Below are 27,475 nucleotides of genomic sequence, written 5' to 3'. Positions count from 1 at the left end.
CCGTAAAGAAGTAAGCTCAATATATTTCAACAAAATACCAAAACTGACAGCAAAAGAAGTACTTCGCAACAGAAATAAATTACAAAATACTCACACGACCTCCCCGTTATCTGTAGTAAATAAAATAATAGTTATAAACCAAGAGCTGACCCAAATTATAAAAAATAACCAGAAAATTGCTGATGAAAGCAAATAGATCAATAAAATAACGAAAAGGAAAGCCCCGACGGACAAAACAATTAAGAAAGTCAATTTTTCCGACATTTTCACATTTTCATTAACTATATTGATACATCTAAAGTACATGTATTCTTCTAGAATGTTGCTGGGGCTGTGTGTGCACACATTAAATTCGGGGCGTTTGAGGCTGATTATTGGAGCTGATTCAGAGGTAGCTAAAGAACTTCAGCGAACACATTATATATTACCTTTTAAGATGTGTTCGCTAAAGAGAACGCCGTATCCAAACCCTACCAGAATTCGTGACATTTTATGCCACGCTGTTATTTCACTTATATGCATTGTACAGACAAAATAACTGTATCCTCAGGTAAATGAAGTAAAATGTAGTTCACAAACACATTTTCAAAACCAAAAAACGCTTTTTAGATAGTTGATTTACCATTTAAATAATTCCGATTATAAGCATTCCTTAACTAGGTCATAGTTGTGTTCAAATTTAATCACGTGATAACAAGATTTTCAGAAAATACCCATGTGACCTACATTTGACATCACAAATGTAATGTTTATTTTGATGTTTTTTTTCTATTTCGAATAATAAGTAAATAACTAATAACAAATTTGGAATGAATTCATTGTTTTTACTTATCAAAAGGTATTTTCAACCTTACTGCAATTGCATTCTACTAAATGAACAATGTGAATCCGATGCTAAAAATAGAATCCATCGACGTCATCATGGTCATGTGATTGCAGATTGCAACATCACACTCAGTTGATTCTGGTTGACTTTAGTATGGGGGTTACGCCATAACTTTAATGTGTAGTAAACATCAAAAAAAAAATATCAACATTAAAGTTATGGAAGCCAGAACTTTAATGTGTAGTAAACATCAAGAAAATAAATATCAACATTAAAGTTATGGAAGCCAGAACTAATTCAGAGGAATTGGATTGGCCTGCAGAGACATTCTGTTTATTTAAGTGCTGGGAGTAGAGACTGCCTTTTTATTCATGATTATTATTGCTAGCTAGCCACATGTAAGTTTCTCAGTATGTGGTTTCCTTGAATCAGAGATTGGAGGTCTTACATTGATTTTGAAGTACTTGGTACCTTTAGTACCCTCTATTTTATAGGTCATTCGAGACTGGTGGGCTATGAGCAGTCATCCCTAGTTCTCCTAATTTAAAATGTTTTCAACCATTTAAGGCATTATTATTATTATCATTATTATTATTATTATTATTAGGCGCCTGAGGTAGATGCCGCCCCCTTGATGGAGTTGTTGCCCCGAGGACTAGTTATAGTTAGTGTTTTATAGACTTAGATATGATATCCTGAGGTTGTCCATTTGTCTCCGCTTTGATTTTTTGTGTGCCATAAACAAGCTCCCAAAATAACTTTGACTGCCAGACTTGTGACTGAAACTTCCATTGCATTTACCGAAAAACTAATATGGCGTAAAAATGTTTGTTTCCACAAACTCGACCGACCCTATATTTTCCTCCCAATCATATGCTACCTACACTGGATTTTATTTCGTAATTTCGTAAAAAATGTGCTTTTTTATGTAAACGTGCTAAAGCTTGACCGTTTAATACTTAACAAGGTGAAATATCAATCACTTCAGTAGTTGTAATTATTGTAATTAATGTTACAATATTTGTTTCTCAAAAGACACCCTAACGTGCAATATCACACGTTATTTACAGCAAACAGAATCAAAATAGACTATAGATTAACTATTTCCTACGGACGAAACCTGACTTGCCATGTTATGGTCGTGTTTTACGCTGTTTTTTTTTTTAACTTTTAATGCTCGCGGATCATACTTGCCATATAAAATGTCATGTTTACAGTGTAGAGAAAACCAAATACATACATTGAATCAATGATAACAGGAGGTCATCTTGCACATATCCTTGTAAAAACATTTCAATTTTTAATAAACTGTTTTACCTCTGGTCGTGTTTACCACCACAATAAAGCGTTATCCCACCACTAACCAACGTTACTTCCATCACTTTTCTTCGAAACGATTGGGTGAAAAACAACACAACAACATCACTATCAACTTAGGACGTTTTGCAACTGTATTTCACTGTATGCTATTGTGTATGGCTAAGAGGTTGTTATGACATTAATGCTCAAAAACTATGTTGGGTAATGTTATGTTGTGTGTTGTTATGTTATGTTATATGTACGTTCAACACCATTGCAATGGTATGTTTACAGCAATAAGAAGTACATGTACATGTATTACAGTCGAACCCCGTTGGCTCGAACTCCCAAGGACCGGCAAAAATATCTCGAGCCACGAAAAATTCGAGCCATGCGGAAATGATTTCCTTCAGTATATAGATTTCTCTAGAAATCGGTCCTTTACACCCAGTTCGAACCAACGAGGAATTCTAGCCAAACGAATTCGAGCCAACAGGGTTCGACTGTATGTTCCTATATCCATTTAAATCAACAATATTGCTACTCCTTTCTAGAACAATTTTCTCCTTTCCAACCATTGAAACACACACAAGAAACAGTCTTTCCCTTCAATTCATCGTTCAAAATGAGCCTCAATACAGTTTTAAAACCTTCAAGAATGCTCGTTATCAAATCTAGTGCAGTATTCTTAAGGTATTTATACACACGATATCCATGTGATTTTGAAAAGAATTTACTGTGTAAGTTTGTATAATATATCCCGAAGGTTGTGTTGACACAACGTCCATGGCCACTGCAAATGTTCCTGCTGCACTCCAATGCATCTTTACTTAACTCCCGAATGTACGGACCCAGCTGGTTGTCCAGGTACGCTTTGGTAGCCTCACATTCTGTCCGCGTCTTGAAGGACTCTGAACTGTCCCATAATGCAACACCGCTGAACCCAGCCTCCGCTGATTGGCGTAGAGTATTGTTCAAGTCCGCCTGAAAGTCGACAAAAACGTTACAGACAGTCGTCTACAAAACTAGTGTATATCTTTATTACATAGTACCAGTGTTTTGACCCAAAGAGAGCTCGTCCCAGCGAAATCAACCCAGGGGTTTAGACAAATTAGAGAATATGTAGTCTTTATATCGCTGATGGAATGATGGGTTTTGTACATATCCTTTCGTCCGCATTGTTCTGTCTACCAATCTTCTCGGTATTGATAAAACAAGTTCTAGTTTGTTATATTTCAAATTCCTGACTGCTGAGAATGTTAAGTACTCTGTGAGAACATTTGTGAATCTGATTAAACGCACAGGTCTACTGCATAGTTAAATAGTCTTCTTCTGAAATATAATGTATAGTTCACATAATTTTTCAAACCTAGTACTTATTTACCCCTCAAGTGAAGGTGAACATAACACTGGGGGTTATCGCATTTTCAAACAATTACTTTATTTAACCAAAAATCCTTGGGAAGCAGGGGACAATTTCATCAAAAACCTAGTAACAGTGCAGTACTACTGTTGAAAATCTCAATGAGCCTCATTCTAGTACTTACCAAGTCGTAGAATCTCCCCGTATCTCCGTACCGGAACCTTGAGTAAGCGACAAGAGGTGTGTTATGTACCGAATACGCATTTGCAACTCTCAGCGCCTCTCCAAGCTCCCCGTGCGCGCGTGCTTGACGGGCATTGTGGGTTCCGATCTTTTCAGACAGGTAGATCGAGGGTAGAAGCACAGAACTAATGTTGAATAACCAATCCAGCCTACAAGAAATAATGCATATTTGAGGATAGTTGAACCATGAATATTAAATTTGCTTTGATGAACTAGTCTAGCATGTACGGCATTATCTTTTAAGTATGTACGTGGCCGATTGTTAAAGTTAACAACGTGAATAACGAAACGTTGTTAACTTTCAAACGTAAAATAGTTCATGATGTGCTAATAAAGTCAAATAAAACAAGTAAAGCTGATACATTTGTCTCAAACCTTGTGAAGAACCCTGCAGTTCACATGTGTGTTCATGAATTAAACTTCAGGATCATTAAATATACTTAAAAGTTATCGACGATATTACGTTAACAACATTGTTAACTTAACCATTGTATATTAAAGTGGCGATTGTTTCTTATGTAATCAGAGGATAACATTGCTTGGGTAAAACTCTGGATTTGTATTAGAACAAAGAGTCATTTCATCGTCCGCCTCATGGTTTAATATGACGTTCAATGTATGTCACGTGACCGTGCTTGTCCTAAGTGTGTTAGTTTTATTGTCCAACAAGAAAAATCGACAAAAAGGAGCAAAAAGTTCTGTGTTAAAATATGGTAGCACCTGTCATTGAGGCTCTTGGTCTCGTTACTGCAGGTACTCTCTCCTTTGTGGTAGTTATAGCAGGCTGGAAACCCGTAAAAGCCCCAGTGGCCACGTGGTCGGAGTTGCCGACATGTCACGAGGGTGCCTTCCATTAAACGTCTGAAACGAAGTTGGTTTGATGAGTCGGAAACTGCAGGGATAAGCCCTGTAGCTTAATACTCTCTGTGGTCTTAGTTAAAGCGGCACTACCACAGATTGACAGTTTTGACCTTTTTTTAATTCTTGTCTCAGAATCAGCTGATTTGGGCATCAATGCCTTCAATGCAGTCATATGAGATAACTCTCTATAGAACAGATCTCAGTTAGTTGTTGTTGAATACTGCCGAAATTTTCATTTTAATAAACGCTTTTAGCCATAAAAACATCAATTTTCGAACGTAAATATGAAAATCTGTGATCTGATTTTCCGCCAGCAGTCCTCTTTCACTGGTTTCAAGACATTTGCACAACAATGCGCTCATTCAAAGACAAAAATAAGAAAGGTCACAAAACGGTCAAAATGTATGTGAGAGTGCAGCTTTAATGACAACAGGACCAATTGAGAGCCAAGCTTTAAAGATAATCGAGAAAAGGCACAAGACGTAAAACGGTTCACACTATTAAAGCTGCACTCTCACAGATTTATCGTTTTGACAACTTTTTTTATTTTTTGTTTTGAAATGAGCCATTATTTGTGTAATTATCTGCATACCAGTGATAAAAGACTACTGACGAAAGATCAGATCGCAGATTTTCATATTTCTGTTCGAAAATGAATGTGTTATGGCTAAAAACGTTACTTAAACGGTTTAAGAAAAATGCATAAAACATCAATTTTTAAACTTAGATATGATAATCTGCGATCTGATTGTTCGTCAGCAGGCTTATATTATTGGTTGCATGCATTTTCACATAAATTGGCTCGTTCCAAAAAAAAAAAGTTGTCAAAACGTTCAATCTGTGAGAGTGCAGCTTTAAGAAAGCACAATATAGAATGATACAAACAAAAATGTTTTAACATGTTTAACTGATTTGACTCTAATGATATAAAAGCATATTATGTGTGTACAGATCAAATTAGCCTTTATAAATGGTATTTTCAATTAATAGGTAAGTGTCACAAAATTCCCAGTTAAAAACTCGCCGAATATCGCTAATATTAATTTTGGCAAACCTGGCAGCCTGCTGGAACTCCGTCTCCGCATGAGAATGTACCTGCTTTACTGACCAGTCGGGGTGTAGCTTCCTGACCTGCGCCTCACTCGCCCGGATGTAGACTCGCTGTTCTTCGTTGTAGTTATTTCTTTCAAATATTGGACGCCATCGTTCCCAGTCGATTACCGCGAGCCCAGAGAAATTGACGTCAGGGATGAAATTGTTGACGTCATCGACCACCTTCTGAATATGGACGCTGTAATCGGCAAGCTACAAAGGTAGCATTTTGAAAAAAATAAATATATATATTATTGATTATAAACATCTTTTGATTGGTTTGTTTCAACAATTTTGATTATTTTAACTAGACCTATTTCCATGAACGTTTTCTTGAAAGTATTTAGAACAGAATTGTTATGGATTGAGCAGAACATTAGTTGTATACTGTATGGAGTAGTATATATAGATGGTCCGTCACGTAACAGTAAATAAAAAAGTAGATTAAAAAATCGCGTTTTTCTTATTAAAGTTGTTTAAACTTGTGTACGTATATGTTGAACTTTTCCACGTTTATGGTGTTGGGGGTCGTTGAGCACTTTAAATCAGTGCAATTTCGCGTGCAAATAAATAACTTTTCGAAGACTGATTTTAAAGACATTTTAAAATAAGACATTTTTGTGGTCAATATTGTATTTGTTTACATATCGTAGCACCTCATGTAAATAGAACGAAGGAAACATGATTACCAATTTTGTTTTAATTTCATTAAAGTTGCACTCTCATAAATTGGCCGTTTTGACACCATATTTCTTTTTTTGTCTTGAAATGAACTAATATTTGCGTAAATATCGGGAAACCAGTGATATAAGACTGGTAACAAATTATCAGATCTCAGTTTTTGATATTTACGTTCAAAAAGTTTTGTGGCTAAAAGCGTTACTAACGCTTTAAGAAAAATGAGTTTTCGGCATGAAACATCAACTTTCCAGCGCAAATATCAACCACTGCGAATTTCTGATTTGTATGTTGTCTTCGTCTCTACATTGAACATTATAAAGTGGGATTGATCTTCTTGCAAACACTGACTAAACAATGAATGACACGAAAATATTTCCGAGAAATGCCAACGTGATGTTTTCATAACTAACGGTATTGTAATAGCTTACATGGGATGGATTGATCTATTACCGACCTGAAACAATGTCTTACACATATTTATTTCTAAGAAAAACCCACCGTGGTGTTTCCATAACGGAGTTGTTATTACCCACGTGGTGTTTCCATTACGGAGTTGTAATAACATACAAAGATTTCTGAAAATGCTATCATATTTGGAAACTGATAACCAGGAATTCACATAACTATGAATGTATTTTTCACGAAATACGCATGAACAGTCCCCATACAGCAGTGGGTGTATTTTCTAATACCCGTACAACAATGACCGTACTGCCAAATCACCGTACAGCAATGACCGTACTGCCAAATCCCCGTACAACAATGACCGTACTGCCAAATCCCCGTACAACAATGACCGTACTGCCAAATCCCCGCACAGCAATGACCATACTACCAAATCCCCGTACAGCAATAACCATACTACCAAATCCCCGTACAGCAATGACCGTAGTGCCAAATCCCCATACAACAATGACCGATCTGCCAAATCCCCGCACAGCAATGACCATAGTGCCAAATCCCCGTGCAGCAATGACCGATCTGCCAAATCCCCGTACAGCAATGACCGATCTGCCAAATCCCCGTACAGCAATGACCATAGTGCCAAATCCCCGTGCAGCAATGACCGATCTGCCAAATCCTCGTACAGCAATGACAGTAGTGCCAAATCCCCGTGCAGCAATGACCGATCTGCCAAATCCCCGTACAGCAATGACCGTAGTGCCAAATCCCCATACAACAATGACCGATCTGCCAATTCCCGTAAAGCAATGACCGTAGTGCCAAATCCCCGTGCAGCAATGACCGTAATAGTTCGTTCTCGTATGGTATGAAACCAATGGGGGTGTACATCACATACCCCCAGCTACTAACAGTGTAACTAATAATTCCCGAACAGCAATGACCATAAAACCAAATCCCCGTTATAAATGAATGCATCCATATATTACATATTTGTCAAGGCAGGTAAATTTTTGGTCACATTTGAAAATAAATCCATCAATCAAAACCATCAATTAATGAAATAAATGAGGCATTAAACAGTCAATGAGACTACTTGAGATCAGACTGTAATTATAGATACTATACATAATATACTACTAGAATTATACAATGAAACATAGCTTCAAGATGGTAAGACAGTGTGTTCTCTCTTAACAGTTATTTCAGCATTCGGGAATAACTTGAATTCATACGTTATATCATCTCCTGTCTTATTTGCAAATACTGCCAGTACTCCCCATTCGGAACACCTCGGCCATTTTCCATCGAAAACAACCTGAATGTATATGATAAAAATACATCTTAAAACACTACAATTCATTTTTACTATTACTTGTATTTAAAATTTTATGAACTACTTCGCCATACATCTGAGGTTGTTTTCGGTGGATAATGGCCGAGGAATTCCGAATGAGTACGTCCGGGTGTACATATCGATTTGTTTTCCCCCGAAATGGCAAGTGCTTATAACTCTTAAAACAGAATTGAAAAGCAAAGGCTAAGAAGATGTATTTACATGGAACGATTAACAGGTTCACTGTAGTTTTGCCGAATATAAAGGTTCGGATTGCTCGAAATCGGTTCTTTCATCAATGTGTTGTACAGGGGGTACACGCCTCGCCCATACAGCAGATACTAGAAGCTTATGACAGATATCTCTTTCAAGTATTAGGGCATACAATTCAAAATGATTGAGGTACGTTCCTTCAACCAACGCTATATACATATGCGTCACCGATGGTGTAGCTCTCAAGAAAACAACAAAATTAATACAGTCAAAACTCGCTATGTCGAAGTCGTTCGGGAAATGCTTCGAGATTTTGAAAATTCGATATAACCGAAATACAAAACATTCGAAAAAGTTCGGTCTAACCAGAAAATCGAGACAACCGAGTTCGACATAGCGAGTTTCGACTGTACCTTTTATATGTATAAAACCCGTACCTGTGGAAGACCACCGTTGATGTAATTCCCGTCTTCGTCTATCCACGGGTAGAACCCAAGGCGGTTTTCGTAGAATATTACAATTTCATCCCCTTCAAACGTGTCACCTTTATTCGCGACAATATCGAATGAGCTAAGGTCAAGGTCAATTCCGTATTTTCGGAAGCAGGTAAGACTTGGGGCGTTCCAAATTGTTATGAACGGTTTGTTGAAATTCTCTTCAAGCCCAGCGAGTATAACATTATTTGTTAACACATTTGTGTTCACAATAACAGCTTTTAAGAGAACCAACACAATTACGATCCCGTTCATGATTTATTTTCACCACTAATAAACTTTAACATATATACTCCATGTTAAACTTAATAAATTCACAACGATTATGAACCAAGTCATTCCAACATTATATTTATCACTCTCGATGACACGATGGTACGCGTATGGTCACTGGAGAACCGGATGACATCCACTTGTCTGACTTAAAGCTGCACTCTCACAGATTTACCGTTTTGAACTCTTTTTTATATTTTATCTTGAAATGCGCCAATGTTTGCTTAAATATATGAAAACCAGTGATATAAGACTGCTGACAAAGTACTCCAGTTTTAAGCATCTACGAGGTGTCATGTGATTCATAGAATATATGAATGCTTGAAGTAGCAATTTCCGCTATTTCAATTAGAACAATAATGATTGTTCAAGTCCCAATCCGATTATAATCATCCTCATAAACTCTACTTAAGACGTTCTTAAAGCTGCACTCTCACAGATTGGCCGTTTTGACAACTGTTTTTTGTCTTAAAATCAGTCATTTTTTGCGTTAATGGCTGGAAACCAGTGATATAAGACTGCTGAAAATATATCAGATCGCAGGTTGTCAAAGCAGTCAATCTAGCCGTGAGAGTGCAGCTTTAAGCGGATTGTCCAAAAAAGAAGTGATAAACACTCTGTATTTTGTTTTATCTAGTTTGTGTCGAAAATAAAAGTAGACCAATTTGTAATGGCATGTTATTTTTAAAAGCTGTTTTATAACTTGTACAAAAAATAAAGATATTTTAAAATTCAAATAAATGTCTTCAATACAAAACTAATATATTATCTTACTAGTATGTCAGAAAAGTCAAATTGAGGTGACAGGCCGAAAACACGGAATGCATGATAATAATATGTTCAAGTTTCTTACAAGATAAAGTACCTAAAAACCGTACTACCCAGAATGATGTATGAAGTTCAATTGCTCGTGGGTCAAACTAATAAAAACAATCTGGGATTTTATTCTGTGCAGTTTTTTCCGTGTCTTTACAATAAAAAATAGACAGTAAAATTTGGCTTTCTTAAATTATTGAAAACGAAATACTGAAATACTATGGTATACATAGACGATACAAATGGTAAATTGCAGTAGTTAAAAACGGTTTATAAATGCAATTTTTACGATCAATTAAGTACTATCCTCTTATGTATTTCAACACCATAGTCACGAGACTACGTACGTTGGGTAGTTGCACCCATCGCCTATAGCCTAGCTTATAGCACCGCCTGTATATATATTTATATAGATATGTAACGTGTGAGGCCAACAAGGCCAACAGATCCCTTCAGAGAAAAGCATGCTCGACACTGAAGCTACCTACTAGCACGGACCTATAAACCAGTTCCGTGCCTACTACAGTATGGTACAGTAAACATTCGTCCGAAATATAATATTTTGGGATAATTTCCATTTTATTCGTTATTTATAAACATGAGGGGCGTTGGATCGGCGAAACAAACATTGAGTAAATAATACGTAGTGGGGGTCAATATATTGCAACAACAACAACAATTCACTTGCCCAAAAGCGACGAAACCAAGAAACTGTTACCTGCTTCAATAATATTTCTTTTCGTCAATTTTCTTTGGGTTCATTTTTAAAATGTTACGCTCTTCAACAAATTATCAGTGGAGGTAACAAGAAATTCCCATTGTTGGAAATTATGGTTCTTTTTGCTAAATATCAAAGATAGCGCCAAGCAAACGAAGGTAAGCCGGGCTGATATGATTGAAATTAATGTCAACGTATTTGCCTGTACAACTGACAACCGCCCACAGCTTTTAGATTCCACATAAAATGACCTTTTTATTTCGAATTCACTACAGCAGTATCTGCAGTTTTGCAGATTTGCATTTTCTTGTGCCCTCAGCTAATTTCGTTTCGAGTCACTAGATAATAGACTGCTTTCTTGATTAACCCATGTTTATAATGAAATTTTGGGAACAAATTCAAAGCTTCATTCATTTTAATGGCAGTTCTTGAATAAATGTTTGATCGAATTTCATAGTGACGATGGGGACGGAGTTGGAGAACCTGAAGGAAGTGCCGGGATTCAAGGCAGTACTGCGTGCAGTCATCAAGGCCCAGATACAGCTGTTGGTAGGTTCATTAGTCAGTCCGTATTAATAGATGGCATGGCTTCTGTTTAAAACTGCAATGTTTTTAGATACTGTATTTTCATATCCGAGTGTTGTTGTGGTCAGGTAGTGCAAAATGAAAGATCTTTTTTAACTATAGCTCAAAAACCATGGAGATTTATCGATAGAATTGGAACACTTGTTTCAAGATACAAATCAATATGCATATGTACAATAATGCTGATAACTCTGGCTCTAATAACTGTTGGGTTATCTCCCCTGATATACTAAAAAGCAGTGGAACATAACTTTTTGTCCCATGATGCTGTTTTAATATTTGGCAGCCAATGTGTCTATGTAATTGTTGCAAGCTAAAGGTTCAAACATTTTGGATTAAAATTTTAAAGGTGAAATGTTGGAAGTTGAAAATCTCAAAAGTCGATATCAATGTTGATTTAAGCCATCTCTTTAGGAAGCATAAATAAAATAAATTGTTAAAGATGAAGGTATTTTTCCCAATTGATGATGGTGATGATGATGATTTCATATTTTGTAGTGTTAAGACTTGCACTTCCATGTTTTGGAGAAAATTTACCATTAAAATAAAAAGTAACAAAAAACTGCAAATACAATACAAAAACAAATTGTTATTTGACTATGTCCATGATAAATCAATATTGCTAAGTCAAATTTAGATATTGAGAAACCTGACTGACCTACGGCAACAGTCTCCCTCTGGTAAAAATTGAATGGGACAGATAAAGCATTTGCCAAATCAACTGCTTAGCATGGCTCACCTTGATGTAGGGCATGATTTTGCGGTCAACTAACATTATATTGTGTATACATTATGTGTATGAAACAGAAGTATTTTCTCAATTTCAGTTACAGCAGCTATCAGATCATGCTGATGATGAATCGCTGGTGCTAACAGCAGGCGTTAATGATGGAACCATTTCCCAGCTGGGCTCGGGAACTGGAAAGGGCTTCCTTGAAGGGCACGAAGAAATAAAGTCTCAGTTTCTTGGGCATTGCTTGAAAAGTAAGAATATGATGTTCTTGGATTATTCAAGTTCAATAACTGAAGTAAATTTTGATTTGATCTATGGTGACCATATTACCTAGGTTAAATATTGTATGCATTTGCATTGTCTTATCGATACAAATGCAGAGTTACAATTAATATTTTGAATGAATGTATATTTGAGAAAATTGGCTCATGCTACACAGAACATGAAGATAAAAAACCATACTTTTTACCCCATTCTTAGTCATTGTTAAATCATTTACAGTCAGGATCAATTTATAATGATAGTAAATGAATCAAGCAGTTTACAAACTAAGCCATTTTACCTGATTTTTATAAAATTTAATTATTTCCTATTTTTTTTAGCTCTACTGGCCAAAGGCCAAGAGAGCTTATGCCATGGCACAGTGTCTGTCGTCTATCATCTGAAATACATTGCTAGTGAAAATGAAACAGCCTTCAGATTGTATTGTATCTTAATCAAACTGCCACAGTGGTTAGATAACCCTGAAAGCTCGATTCCTTTCGAAAACCAGCCAGATTCTTCCATGCATGTAAGGATTTAAGGCCCATGAAATGCTGCAGTATTTCTAGGGGAGACAACTCTCTTTGAGAGTTGCCAAATTATTGAAGTACATGCCCTTTGGAAAACATAACCTAGGTTTCACTGATTTAGTGATTGCTTAACTTTGAATGTGAGTTCAGTATATAACAAACAAAAATCATGTCAGAAGGCTCTTATTGGCCTCTTGTTTTCAAAAATATTATGCATCAATTGTTTCCTTTTAATATTAGAAAATTACTTATTGATTTATTGCAGCACACCACAGCAAGGCACCAACCGAAACCAGAGGGTCACCGTACCAGAGACCTCTGGACCCTTTTAGCAAAAAAAATGTGCCTAAATCTAGCAAAACCCTTGCCCAACCCCCAGCTCTGAAAAACTTTGGGGAGGGGTATAATAAACATACAGGTGACAAGACTATCGCTCAGATGCTGGCAGATAAAACTGGTTCAGCTAGTCAGAGTAATGTGAATATGGATAAAGGTGAGAATATGGTGAACTTTGATGCAACAAAAGTGACATTCGATGCAGGACTTGACTTAAACCATACCCAAACCAGTTGTGCTAATGAGAGTGAACAGTCTGACAATGAACTGAAGAAAATGGACAAACTTGGACACAAACTAGCTCCTGATTCCACTCTTGAAAGTGAAAACTTGTCGAACCCAACCAGTATAAAAATTGAACCAATAACTGAGAACGAAATGGAGCTAGAAATCACAGGAGTTGAACCAGGTCAACCAAAAGCTCCACCTACCCAGACTTGGCCCCAGGGCCCCGCGTTTACTGTCACAACCAGCGGGGGTGAGGTTGACCAAGGGGAAGAAACTACAGACGATGGTTCAGAAGCTTATAGTAAGTGCAGTCTGGATTAAGCATGAATCTTTTCACATCAAGGCTCAGTTTTTTTCAAAACTTAAGTTTCTTGTTAAAGCCTGAATTCTTCGACTTACGCTACTGGCTGACATGATTTCTTTGAACAGGCCCTGTTATATCAAATCCAGAATTTTAGCATCCTTTGAAAGCATTTTTACCAATGCAATGCCTGCTTTTTTCTACTACTGCTATTAGCCAGGAATCAAGCTCTAGGAAGATTTTGGAGACATATATATCTTTTATTTGCCTTATTTTAAAACTTAATAAAATTCTGAGATTGATTTCTAGTAGCCTTTTTGAGATAACTTCTTGTTAATACTAATTATCAATTCTTCAGTTGCTCCTCTTCAGTAACTGCATGTAATCCATACTACTTCTGCTATTAAAAATTCAATTGAAGATATATTACGTTTTGAAGAACTGTGCCTTGATGTACAATTCAGGGTTTTTGTAACAGTTATGAAAATAATTATGTTCAAAATATTGTAATGAAAACAAATTTTCTGAATCACTGAAAAAAAAACCTTTCTCACAAAATATTTTTTTAAATCAGCAAGTCAACGCCAGAGCTCCAGATAAGCTTTATTAGAACATGTATGAAATTTTAATCACAGAAAAGGCAATTAAAAGTATTTTGAAGCTTATAAAATCACAAACAATCAGCACGAGTTCTACTGATTTAAAAAAGTAATAATGTATAGTTAGGGTTACATATTGTCCAAAAACAAAAAAAAAGATGTAGGGTAGGTAGGCTTTAAAAAAAAATAGATTTTGTGTAAGGATGTTTTAATCATCATTGGGGAATGGTGTTAAAATTATACTCAGTATTAAACTGATTTTATTTATTTTAACCAACTGATTATAAAAACTGTAGGGTCTGCGCCTGTTTCGTAGGTAGGGCTGGGTTACTTGAACCAGAAATGTTTTTTCAAGGCCTTGTCATTGTCAGCAGTCGAACAAAGAAAATCAGGCAACTGCTGATATATAAATAAGTTTTTTATTAGTAATATGAACTACTAATCACACACAACTTCAAATGTCTGGAAATTAATCAATCAAAATGGTAGGATTTAAAAAATGACCGCAAGCTAATGGAATTGATTCATACTATAAAGCAGAAACAGCCATTGCAAACATGACTGCTGGCTTCCAATTGACTGGGCTTAAGAAAATACATTTGGTTCAGGTTACCCAACCCTACCTACGAGATAGGCTCTCCATGCACTGTTTTTATTGATAAAAATAGAACAGTATACCTACATGTACCTGATGCAACAGTCTGATTTCTCTATTGCAAAAATTGTGAGTGGGTTGTACATTTACCTAAACTTATTGAAAATTCTTATCTGGAGCTCTGGTAAACACAAATTATGCCAACTTAATGTGCATTATTTTAATCAAAACAAAACAAAAGCCCTGATTTTCAATAGTATAGCTTGCTTGAAGCCTTCTCAAATCTATTAATGGCTTTTAAAAGCTTGGGGTTTAAAGGTATTTCATGTATACTAGTGCATTTTTGTAAGTGTTCATCATGTATGACATAACTTTGTGTAAGATTTATCCCATTGACAGAGTTTTACTGCCTATACGGTGATTTTACCAATAGGCAAGGCACATAACTCTGGCTTGACTTTGTTGATATTTGAGAGGAATGGAAGACAGTTGGCGTACACCTATGGTGCTATTGTGAAGTCTTGAAAGGGTTTTTTGCTTGTATACACACACGCTCTTTCATCACTATTTTATGTTAATAGGCTTATTGGATATTGTTGAATACATACACTTATAAAAGTAAGTGTACAGTGTATCAGTGATTTCATTTTGTTTGGACAAATTAGAAGATGATTGCTGAATGTAGGCAGAGATTTAGGGGAACTTCCCCACAAGGTTTCAAAGGGGCAGCATACAGAAAGGTGGGTGGCCAACACTAATTGCTTTTAGTTTTTAAGCTGACTGGTTATCAGTCCATTTTGAAACCCCTGGTGTATATTTAATGCATTCATTTTTTATGCATATTGTTAAGCCCTGAATGTTTACATATCATTTTGCTACAACAATAATAATTATGTACAAACAGTTGATGCTGTACAGTGTACCACTAGTTAACATTTAAGTGTGTGTAGACATTCTGGTCTTTGATCCATACTTATCCTCATACAAACAACATTGTACCCTTTTAATAGACTCATGTTACTTAAAAAATAATACGCTTTTTGAACTATTTCATGAACTGCAATAGCTGTTTTATTTGTACCAGCATGAGAAAACCCATCTAAAAGAGATTCTTCTGCTCCAAAATTCATGGGCTAAGCTTCATCTCATCATCTCATACCGTATCATGTCCCATTAAACATGCATTCCTCAATACCAGTACACATTCTGGGGTCTTTTTTTCCGCTTCTGTAACATGCACAATGATTACCTAACCACTCAATTCCCCAAAACGGTCTTTTTTCCTGATGGAAAGCATGCTTTAGGCCGCCATTTTAGAGAACATGTTGATGTTATGCATATATCTGGAAAAACCCATACCCTATAGTACACAATGACAATGCGCTAAAATAAATCTGTGTTCACTGGACCATTTTATTGATTTACACAGCAGGTTATGTATACAGCTACGATGCAAAAGATAATGTGATTCATCTGGTATTTCATGTTTTTGACTCAAATTAAGTGGTTTTTAAAAAGTTGCTGAATAGCGAAAAATGTGGGGAGGGGTTAACGCGCAGGGTCCACAGAAAGACGTGTATGCAGTGTGCACCTTGCAGTTTTAATAGGACAAACATGCTTTCTTGAAATTTTGCAATTTACTGACACACAGTGGTCATTGCTTGTTTGTTCTAGAGCACCATTCTGCAATAAAAACAATCGGCAACATCAACTTGTACAGATGATGTAAAATATTCATGCAACATTTAATTAATTAGAACTTTTTAATGAATGCTGATGTCAAATGTTTGTCAACTTCTAGTGTTAATTGTAGCTCTGTATTTATGTTGTTAAATCCACACAATAACATGTCTCTTTGTCTTACATGTATGTAAACCAACTTGACGTTTCGGCTAAAACACGGTATTTGTCCACCTAAGTGTCTCACCAAGGTGGAAAAATGAATTTCCATGCAGGGCCATGAAATTTTGTCCATTTTTAGTTTAAAGTTTCAGTCATTGGAAATGATATTTGTTTTCCTACAGTCGCTTTTATAAATTAATTTTTTTGGCGACTTTTATATACAGGTCAGTGTACACTACAACAGGCATATAACAACAAAGATTTTAATGGAAACAAGTCTGTATTATTCAGGTTAACACAGAAAACTAACAATTAGAATGTTAACAAACAAATGCATAAAATCTCTGCTTGAGATAAGCATAAAAAAAAACATATTTCATCCCAGTTGCGATGAACTCTAAAAATTGACAAAAATGATCACACAACTTTAAATGTAACTTTTAAAGTTTGTAGAACCAAGTGCCCCAAGCACATTGTTTTTCTAAAATAAACACTTTTCCTATCAAGTATAGTCAGTTTCTGCTGTTTATATCAATAGAACATATTTTTTGTATGAGATAGAAATAGACTGCACTACGGTTACGGACTCTACACATTGTAAGAACCAACACATGCTCAACATTTTCTATTTGAAATACACATGTTTGTGTATTTTCAACAGATTAACTCTAACTTTGCTGAGTTCCTGTGTATTGAATTTAAAATGACCTCTTTCATTGACAAGTTCAGGAGCTTCTAGCTTTGAAATGATATGTTCTGTTGGCTCCTGAGAAACGTCTGACTTCTCAGGCCACACATATGCGTTTCCAGCTTTCTTCATATATTTAAGCCCATATTCTGTTTCAGATTTACTTGTAATTTCAGCAACGTAAACACTTATGGGTCCTTTTCTCGGTTTGAGCCCAACGGTAACAAAATCACCAGGTTGAAAGGCTGTATCTTGTTGGGATGTTGTTGCTGCTGTCTCTTCTATTTTTCTCCTCTTGGCTTTTGGTTGCTTGGTCTCCGATTTTCTTTTCAAAGTTATTTGTTTCTGTCCTTTTGTTTGTTCTTTGCAGGTTGCTTTAGGCTGCTCCTTGTTAGATGGTTGTTTCTTCTTTACATTTAGTTTTTCTTGGACTTTACTAATAACATCAAGGTTTCTTTTCTCCCACTTATTAACTATGTCTACATTCTCACATTTTGATGTTACACCATTCACACAAGCATCACAGTAACAACTAAGTTTCCTTGAGTTCAGCTCATAGTCTTTACCAACAGACTTAACAGAGTGCAGCTTCCATGTTCCAGTTAATGTTTGTACATTTGTTTCTGGTCGGTTTCTATTCACATTTTCAACAAATACAAATTCTCTTCTCGACAGAGTGCTTTTTACAGTGTCCACTACTTCCATATTCAGAGTTTCTTGACAAAATTGGTAAACGTCTTCAGCATTGCCAAGAACTTTCCTGTTACTTATTACAGCACGATAACAAGCATTCTTTACAGTTGCACCCAACCCATCACAGACATTCTTTCCATGAGACGTTTCAAAGTAGTTTCGAGTCATTTTGGGCTGCTTTCTGAGACTGATATCAGCAAACGCCTTTTTCCCCTTGTACTGGGCTGCACACCCATCAGTCCACTCATGGAGTTCACCAATCTTCACCCCTCTGCTTTCTAGTAATTTAATGGCTTGATTCTCGAAGACAATTGCTAAATCCGCATCATGTTTGGTTTCTTCACTTATTCCAATGATGGCATGTTTTACTGTAACATCTTTGTCATCAAGACTTTCTTTATAGTAGCACATCATTGGATGTACAGTTACCTGGTTTCTATCAAAGAACCCTGACTGCACTTCACTTTGGAAGACACATGCATAGTTCTCACTGAAATCCATTACCATGGCTACAGATCCCTTTGTTAATTTCTCTACACATACACCCATTTGTTTCTGTTGCCAGGATGCTCTAAATGCATGCTCTGGGTACACCATCATGTCTTTCTCTAAAGCTGTCAAAAACACTTTGAAATCAGCTTCTTTGGGCACACAAGAAACGCAGCGCTTTACTTTGTCATATTTCTTTATTTCAATGCTTTCCCATTGATACCATGACACCATCCCATCTCTGTTCTTTTCTTCCATAGTCGCCAAATACTTTTGAAGGCCTTGTACTCCACATTTTTCACAATTCCTTGACACACATTTTAAAGATGGCTCTTGTTCATAGCTGCAGAATGTTGCATCACTCAGACTCTTCTTATCAATCTTAATGTCTTCTGTCATGTCAGTCTCTTTTACAACTCGTTTCAATGTTGTAAGTGCTTCTACTTTCAGGGCTACATTACAACAAGTCTGGCACAGGCATGACCGTCTGCTTGTCTCTGACACTTTCTTTACATTAACTGGTTTTAGTTTGCTGAATGATGTAAGTCCTATTTTATGATTGGGGTTTCTTGTTTTGTATAACTTGTGTGCTTCTTCTAGTGTCATTGTCATCACATGTTTCTGTAGTGTTTCTTTCATACCAGTCTGAGTTTTGATTCTAACAACATCTCGTTTGGATGGCACCTCTCTGCTAATTTCAGCACTCAGGTAGAACTCTTTCACTGATTGTTTCACATGATCACTTATCACATCACATCTTGTTTTTCCCTGTTCCTTTTTCCACCATTCATTTCTCATCTTCCTTGTCTTGTAAGACACATTGAAATATTTACTAACTGTGATCTTTTTGTATTTCCTTAGTACTGAATCACGTATTACATCATATGCATGTTTCTTTTCTCTGTCTTTTCGAACACCAATGTTTACTTCGGAAATACTTTCTTTCAAGGAATTCACTATAGCATCTGCTACTTCAAGTTTCTTCTTACAAGCTGGTGTCATTGTTACTCCTTGGTCAGAAAGTACTTTGGATGTTGAAGGTGACTCAATAAGCTTCTTTAAAATGGCGGCTTTCTTCTTTGGTGTCCTAGGCAGAATGCCTTTCACCATTTGCGCTCGTCTGTATACTGTTGCACGGGATAAAATACTTTTGTTCTGTCTGCTTTCTCCATGACTGTCATTTTCATCAACTGTGTTAACAATTGGAATTGTAGGAGACTTAAGTTTAATTCGCATTCTCCAGGCTTGTGTTCGCTTCACAGCTTTTTTCTTTTTTTCTTCCAGAGCCGGTTTCTTACTCTTTTTAACACCAGGATCTTCAGAAGAACATGTTGTTTTCATCTTTTTTCTCTGTCTGTATCTTTTCATTTCTTCAGCTTTTTTCTTTCTTAAGGAGGCTTTTAATTCAGGATCTGAATTGGCCATGAGTTTCACTTTCATTCGAGCTTCCTTCTTTCTTTCTGTGTCTTTCTTTTTGATTTCAGAATATTTTGTGGAGTTTTCTGTTTTCTGACGCATTCTCCATGCCTTGACTTTCAGCCTGTTTTTCTCCTTCTGCTTCTTTTCTATGTCTTCATTCTTTTCAGCATTCATTTCAGCATTTTTTTCAAGTTTCCGGGATCGCAGTGATGATTTTCGGCTCTCTTCTGTAAAAAGACATTCTGAATATTAATTAACCTTAAACGGTTGGGTTCAATGTATACCTTAGAATATTAATATATATGGTATATAAATCTTCATATAAAGACAGGTTTTGTGAAAAGAAAAACCTCGAAAGGTATAAATGTCCCTATATGGTTCAATTGTATTGTTTCTGTTCATAAAAATGTTTTTGAACATACTTACAGTAGACTTAGAAACAAGTGGCCGTATTTTGTAGAGTCTGTAACCTGAGTACAAGTACAAATCAAATATTACTTAAGCTTCAATTCTGTACATTTAACAAGTATCCACTGTGTCTGTGATCTGTATATTATAACACTGATTGTATTCATTGGCATACACGCCAATCTTTATGTAAAAATATTTCATCTCGGCTCCGTAATAGGCTACACAAAATGAAATTGTGTGTCATACTGTCATAGGATTTCCATTAAACAACCTGTTAAGACCATTTTAGTTTGTTATATGTTGGGCATGGCAATTTCAACAAATAAGCATCACAACATGTGCATTTCATGTGGACAATTGCATTAATTCAGGGCATCATGGACAGACATATGGTTTTGGTTACGGACCCTACGTAACATAGCATGGAATGTTTAGATAAGGATAATACATACCTAGAGCATCACTGGAACCAACACCTTTAGTGTTTTCCATTTGAAAGGACTTCTTGCTGGAATCTGACCGACTATTACCCAAAATAAGCCATTTTCTTAGATTCCATCATTACAGCTGGACTGTTGTATTTCTTAGAAAGGCGGTTGTTTTGGATGATGCAATAATTCATCACAAATATTGTTGCATCAGCCGTTTTATTGGTATTTTCCAATAGTTAAAAGATGATGCAATATTGCACAATAAAAAAATTGCTTTTACCATGAAAAAATTTAAGGAAATATGCTATTGAAAACAATGGAAATTTCAAATCAAAATTTGAAGGCAGATTTTGTAGTGTCCGTAACATTAATTTAAATATGTAAAAAAATGCAACTTAAAATCAAAATATTCCAAAAATATTTCAGCCATTAAACATACTCATACAGAGGTTTTTATTTGTGGAATGCCACATTTCTGTCATTAATACATATGTAGATACAAACCCATGGTTACGGACTCTACAGATTTTTTAACCCTGAAAATCTTACAGGTGAACCTCCTTCTTTTTAAGAATGTGAATCATGAATGCCCAAAGCAACAAAAAATTGGAAGTTTGATTAATAATCAGTCTTACAAAACAGTTATCACTTGTAAATGGGTGAATTTTCAATGTTTTTCATGCATATAACAAGGGATACTTATTGTGATTTTGAAAAATTGGCAAAAGCACCACTTTATGTTAATAAGTAATAATAGTAATAATTTGTCTATTTTCTTGATTTACCCACCAAAATTTAGCACTTGAAATTTTCTATAAGCTGAGGTAATGCATTTTTTCCAAATCATCATGCAAAATAGATATATAACAGTTTGAATATATAAAAAAATCAAATGAGACAGCATAACGCTTGAAAATGGCCATTTTTGGGATATGTTTTTTGCTGTTACTCGAATACAAATTGATATTTTCACTTGAAATTTGGAGGCCAGCAGGAGTGGACTAGGTTACATGCTTTGGCTGCAAAGAATTAAGTTTGAAATCACACACTTTCCTTCAATCTATGTATAACAACCAAAAAATATAAAATGGACAAATACCGTGTTTTAGCCGTTTATATACATGTATTATAGTACATCTAGTCATGAGGGAATGGGGCCAAAGTTTGGCCCCTATAAAGGACCAAAAAAACACTGATGTTTAAAAAGTTGAGCAGTGCCAGTTATAAGATATATACTTTTTTTTTCAAGCCTGTGAATGGTCTTAACATGCTAGGCAAACAATATGCTGTTGGGGTGACAGTTGTGGTCAGATGGCAATTATTGCTGAGCCAAGAAACTTTCATTTATTGAGTCACAATCATACACATAACCCATGACATGTTGAAAACACCGTCATATATTTTTAGCATATATGCATTGGGCAAATTCAGGGCTTTTTCTACCCAATTTGGGAAAAAGACCCTAGACATTTTAGGAAATTTTGCGTCGTAAAAAGGCCGAAATTGGGAAATTTTACAGTTAAAAGAAAAAGCTGTCTAGTCTCCTGCGAATTAGGAAATGGTTAATATTAGTTTATTTAAGACCCAAAATGGCTGAAATATCAATCCTTGGGTGAAAATATATATTGCAATAAATCATGACAGATAATATTTCATTCTGGTAGAAGTCTCTGAATGTGTTGAAAATCAATGATTTCCGAGTTCAATTATCAAAAAAAAAATACATCACATAATTTACATGTATTAGGATGTTGAAAGTGAACCAGTACAGGTAAAAAGACTTTCTAAAAAAAAAATATTTTTTTTTTCTTATGGGGATGGGAAAAATATCATATTTTTTGCTTTGAGAATGGGTTCGATAGTCAGACACGTAGGTACTATAGAAAAAGCCCTGAAATTATACAACTCTTTTGTATCAATACCTTTGTGTTGCTAGTTTCTGCTTTCATTAGTTTGTGCAGTAAAAATATTTCACAATGGTATATTGCTCAAATTTATGATTTCTTGAGCCTTTTTGAGTTTAAAACAGTGCTGTAAACCCAGCTGTTGTTCTAGTATTGTTAATTTCAAAAAAAAAGTTACATGTTTGTTTCTCCATGGAATAGTGAATGTATTTTAATTAGCTTTGGAACCTCTGTGATGAACATCAACTTGCTGCCATTATGTGTGTCCCAAAACACCTTCACCATATCAGTGACCTATACAATATGTGTGCTGAAGTAGCGACTTGCAAAGTTGAAAGTGTTTTGACACAGAAGAACAATGAATTGAAGTGGATTTATTCACAGAGGATGTGTTTGTGTACTTTCAGTGCAAGAAACTTTCCATGCTCCTCCCTTTCCTGTGGGTCTTGGATTTGGACCTTCAGTATTTCCGTCTTCTACCAAGTATGATTCTTCAATCAAATCAGCTACTTCTTTGAACTTTGAACAGCAAAATGTCAAGCTTAATTCCTTTACCAAGTTTGGTGCATCTGTGACTAAGTTTGATGCTGTTCCTAAGTTTGATACTTCTGTTACCAAGTTTGATGTACCGTCTTCCAAGTTTGATTTATCTTCAACTGATGCTTTCGCTACGAAGTTTGATTCACCTCTGTCAATGAGGCCAGAATCATCTTCTACCCAGTTGGACCAAAAAGCAATTAACTCTATGCTTTGGCCGAGTGGTTCAATGATACATGTAAGTGGAGCCGCTCCTCAAACAAGGGATTTTGGTGAGGCTGAGGACATGGTGTTACGAATGAAGACCCCTGACGGAGGAACGGTGTTTAAGTGTGGACTTTGCAATAAATGCTTCGGGCAAAAGATTGTGTTGGTGCGTCATTTGAGGCGCCATACTGGAGAGAAACCATTCAAATGCCGCGAATGTGATAGTTCGTTCTCGAGAAAGTCAACACTAAGATATCACATGTCTTCTCGGCATCCAGGCATAGCCTTGGGGCTTGATATGCCCCTAACATATACTTGATGCGTACATGTGTATTCTGTGCCGTGAATAATTAAATTACATAGTGGATTGCATACCAATGTTGTTCTTTCATCTTAAACATAATATTTCTGTTGTCCAAAGATTTTATCACTTCATATTTTCAGTAGTGTTTAAAGCTGCACTCTTACAGATTTGCTGTTTTGACAACTTTTTTATTTTTTGTCTTGGAACAAGCCAATTTTTGTGAAAATACATGGAAACAATTAATTTAAGACTGCTGAAAAAAAAAAAAATCACAGATTTTTATATTTAAGTTCAAAAATTAATGTTTTATGCATTTGTCTTAAACCGTTAGTAACGGTTTAATCCATAAAACATCGAACGGAAATATGCAAATCAGTGATCTAATCTTTTGTCAGCAATCTTTTATCACTGGGTATAGTTGATTGGATTGTGGCTAATTAGTAATACTGACTTACTGTATTTATAGTGTTAGAAGAATGAAAAGGGAAGATATAATCTCATTTTGGATGTTTTTTAAAATAACAAGTCTTTTATGCAAGATAAACAAAATGTTTTGTGTCCTCAGTGTAACATATTTAATTGGCATGTTATTAGTGATGTAGATATGTGCATCAAGCTTTGCACTTAGAAGTCCAGTAATGCCTTATATACTTAGCTTGGATGATCATTTAATCATTTTGAGAAAATGTTGACTTTTCTTTAACTCGTCTTAGGGGTAACTTTTCATTGTTTGCATTTATATTATTTAAATAATTCAACATAAGTATCATTGTCATCCTGGTAAAACCTTAACCACATGGCCAACAATAGCCTTGGTGTCATTGTCATCATGCCAAAACATTGACCTCAGGCCAACAATAGCATTGGTGTCATTGTCATCATGCCAAAACCTTGACCTCAGGCCAACAATAGCATTGGTGTCATTATCATCATGCCAAAACCTTAACCTCATGGCCAACAATAGCCTTGGTGCCATTGTCATCATGCCAAAACCTTGACCTCAGGCCAACAATAACATTGGTGTCATTATCATCATGCCAAAACCTTGACCTCATGGCCAACAATAGCCTTGGATGTCATTGTCATCATGCCAAAACCTTGACCTCATGGCCAACAATAGCCTTGGTGTCATTGTCATCATGCCAAAACCTTGACCTCAGGCCAACAATAGCCTTGGTGTCATTGTCATCATGCCAAAACCTTGACCTCATGGCCGACAAAAGTGTTGGTGTCATTGTCATCATGCCAAAATTTTGACCTCAGGCCAACAATAGCATTGGTGTCATTATCATCATGCCACAACCTTGACCTCATGGCCAACAATAGCCTTGGTGTCATTGTCATCATGCCAAAACCTTGACCTCATGGCCAACAATAGCCTTGGTGTCATTGTCATCATGCCAAAACCTTGACCTCATGGCCAACAATAGCCTTGGTGTCATTGTCATCATGCCAAAACCTTGACCTCAGGCCAACAATAGCCTTGGTGTCATTGTCATCATGCCAAAACCTTGACCTCATGGCCAACAATAACATTGGTGTCATTGTTAACCTGGCAAAACCATAACCTCATGGCCAACAATAGCCTTGGTGTCATTGTCAACCTGGCAAAACCATAACCTCATGGCCAACAATAGCTTGACATAACCTTAACCTTATGGTCAACAATAGACTTGGTGTCATTGTCATCCTGTCAAAACCTTAATCTCATGGCCAACAATAGCCTTGGTGTCATTGTCATCATGCCAAAACCTTAACCTCATGGCCAACAATAGCATTAGCCTCAAGGCCAACAATAGCATTGGTTTCATTGTCATCACGCCAAAACCCTAACCTTATGGCCATGTAATAAAAAACTGTTCAAGATATTGCACCAAAACTTGGGACACATGTTACCATTTGTCAATATGCACTGTATAGTAAGAGCCATTACTCAAGCTTAATATTTCTATTTTCTTGTGATTTGTAGCTTGTATGGTTATGCCCCTTTTTTGACTGTACTGAAGCAACAAAAAAATCTCTGCAGCACTCTTGTTACTAAATCCAATATCATAAATTGAAGCTGCCACAAAGTTAAAAGTTATTATTGTCATTTAAATATTCAGTAATTAAATACAATAAAAATTAAGATCAGGAAATTTTGATCAGATATAATTTGTATTATGTTTTATGTATTCTTTTATTATTTATTCAGATTTTGTATAAATTTTCTAATAATAATATTTTATACAATATTTTTATCATATGATGTTGCTTGTTTGAATGTATTTAACAACCATTATATATTTTTTACATAACTGTAATATGACTTGACGTTGACATGAATTTGCCGTAATAATGCAGTGTCAGGTAAAAATGAATAAAATCTTTAAATCTTTTAGCTACCAATGTGTTTTATGATATTAAGAAGTTTAGATTTATAGCCATTTCATACAAAATCTAAGGAGTTACTTCCCTTTTAAAACTTATTAAATAAACGTACAATACTTATGAATCTAGTTACATGTATACAGCTTGTTGTTTTATTATTATAAATGCATTAGTTATGTATGTCATGTTTGTATTTCATGCAAATTGAATAAAAAAAAAGATATTTTATTGTACTTATTTTATAAATTACAAATACTACTGCAAGAAGTTTCAGCCTATAAAGGAAATTGTGTTAATCACAATTGCAATCACTGGTAATTACTTGACTGGACTGTGAATAAGCAGTGTGAGTCAAGCGAAGACTATAGGCCGAAGACTATAGGCCGAAGACTATAGGCCGATTTCCCATGAATACCTGCTTGCCTCTGTTTTCTTTTTTCAGCATACCAAGCTTTCTGTTAAGGGCTTTTCAATCAATGTGTGCATACATTGAAAATAAGTTACATTTGTATGAGTTAAAATTGTTAATTTTGAGTAAAAGTACAGATACACCATAATTTGATTAACCAAACAGAGACATAATATGCTTGTATAATGATTACATGATAGTTAACTTTGTTTTGTTCAATAAGGAGATATATTTGGACAAGTACACAGCTGCTGAAAACCGCTAGGTGAATCTAATATGGTTTTCACAGCTGTGTACGAGAGTAAATTAGGTATAGAATAACTGTTAATATTGGAATAAGAAGAAAGATGAGTAAACATATTTCATTATTAAGACCTCACGCTTTCCCAATATAGACCTCTCTATTTATGGCAAAAAAAGTTTCTGCTTGATATTTCATAACTTGACAACAGAAATGTATGTCCACAACTAGTTTGATTCTGTGAAAATGGGTATTAAATGAATTGTCACTGAAGGGAACACGTACACTGAAGCGAATGCAACTTGTGGAAAGCCCCTGCGTATTTCTACTAGAGTGATTTTCATGCACACGAAGGAAGAGGACCATGAATCACGTGTTATGGAAGAACAGCCCTTTTGTGATAATCCACACATGGAAATGGTTGTTCTCTTCATAATGTATTAAATTGAATGTTTGTATTTTATTTAATATCATAAATTTAGAAATGATCAATTCAGTTATTCTCTCTGATATCATGGTGTAACTTACATATATATATTACATAAAATTATGATATTAAGAGCCTTGCATTCATATGTAGAAGTCCAGTGATATACTAAGGGTCGTAACTAGTTTAATACATAGACTTAACCACATGTGTAACATAAGTTTCAAAAATTAAAATTAGTTACATGGTTTGTCAATAAAGGGGTCATAGGGAAAGGGGTTATGGAGGGTATTTTCTCTGTAGCTGTAACATCCAAAA

At 35.6% G+C, this 27,475-nt stretch overlaps 2 protein-coding genes across 7 annotated transcripts in view; one reads left to right on the top strand and one right to left on the bottom strand.

Moving 5' to 3' along the window:
* Positions 1-2,252: 2,252 nt before the first annotated feature.
* Positions 2,253-16,064, bottom strand: LOC128246767 (hyaluronidase-1-like). Its single transcript, XM_052965196.1, has 6 exons — positions 16,035-16,064; positions 8,754-9,366; positions 5,647-5,897; positions 4,452-4,592; positions 3,673-3,880; positions 2,253-3,109 (listed from the first exon to the last, which is right to left on the bottom strand). Exons 2-6 carry the CDS (start codon positions 9,063-9,065, stop codon positions 2,666-2,668), a joined length of 1,356 nt encoding a protein of 451 aa, XP_052821156.1. The 5' UTR covers positions 9,066-9,366; positions 16,035-16,064; the 3' UTR covers positions 2,253-2,665.
* Positions 10,651-27,475, top strand: part of LOC128246766 (zinc finger protein 768-like) — a 36,930-nt gene continuing 20,105 nt past the window's right edge. For 5 of the 6 annotated variants that reach the window (XM_052965192.1, XM_052965189.1, XM_052965193.1 and 2 more), the window contains exons 1-4: positions 10,651-10,775; positions 11,075-11,166; positions 12,030-12,186; positions 12,992-13,591. In XM_052965192.1, coding sequence (XP_052821152.1) covers positions 11,080-11,166; positions 12,030-12,186; positions 12,992-13,591 — 844 coding nt within the window. In that variant the 5' untranslated portion in view covers positions 10,651-10,775; positions 11,075-11,079. Of the gene's footprint in view, positions 10,776-11,074; positions 11,167-12,029; positions 12,187-12,991; positions 13,592-23,069; positions 26,300-27,475 lie in introns of those variants that run through there. The other variant, XM_052965191.1, reaches the window with a different exon arrangement.

Source organism: Mya arenaria, chromosome 9, assembly GCF_026914265.1.
Source record: "Mya arenaria isolate MELC-2E11 chromosome 9, ASM2691426v1".
Taxonomy (NCBI): Eukaryota; Metazoa; Mollusca; class Bivalvia; order Myida; family Myidae; genus Mya; species Mya arenaria.
This window is presented reverse-complemented; position numbering and strand designations above follow the sequence as displayed.

Coding starts and splice junctions, on each gene's coding strand:
- LOC128246767 (XM_052965196.1), bottom strand. CDS start 9,065: ATGAACGGGATCGTAATTGTGTTGGTTCTCTTAAAAGCTGTTATTGTG. Junction 5,898..8,753: donor TCAACGGTGGTCTTCCACAG/GTACGGGTTTTA, acceptor CTACCTTTGTAG/CTTGCCGATTACAGCGTCCA. Junction 4,593..5,646: donor GAGTTCCAGCAGGCTGCCAG/GTTTGCCAAAAT, acceptor ACTTCGTTTCAG/ACGTTTAATGGAAGGCACCC.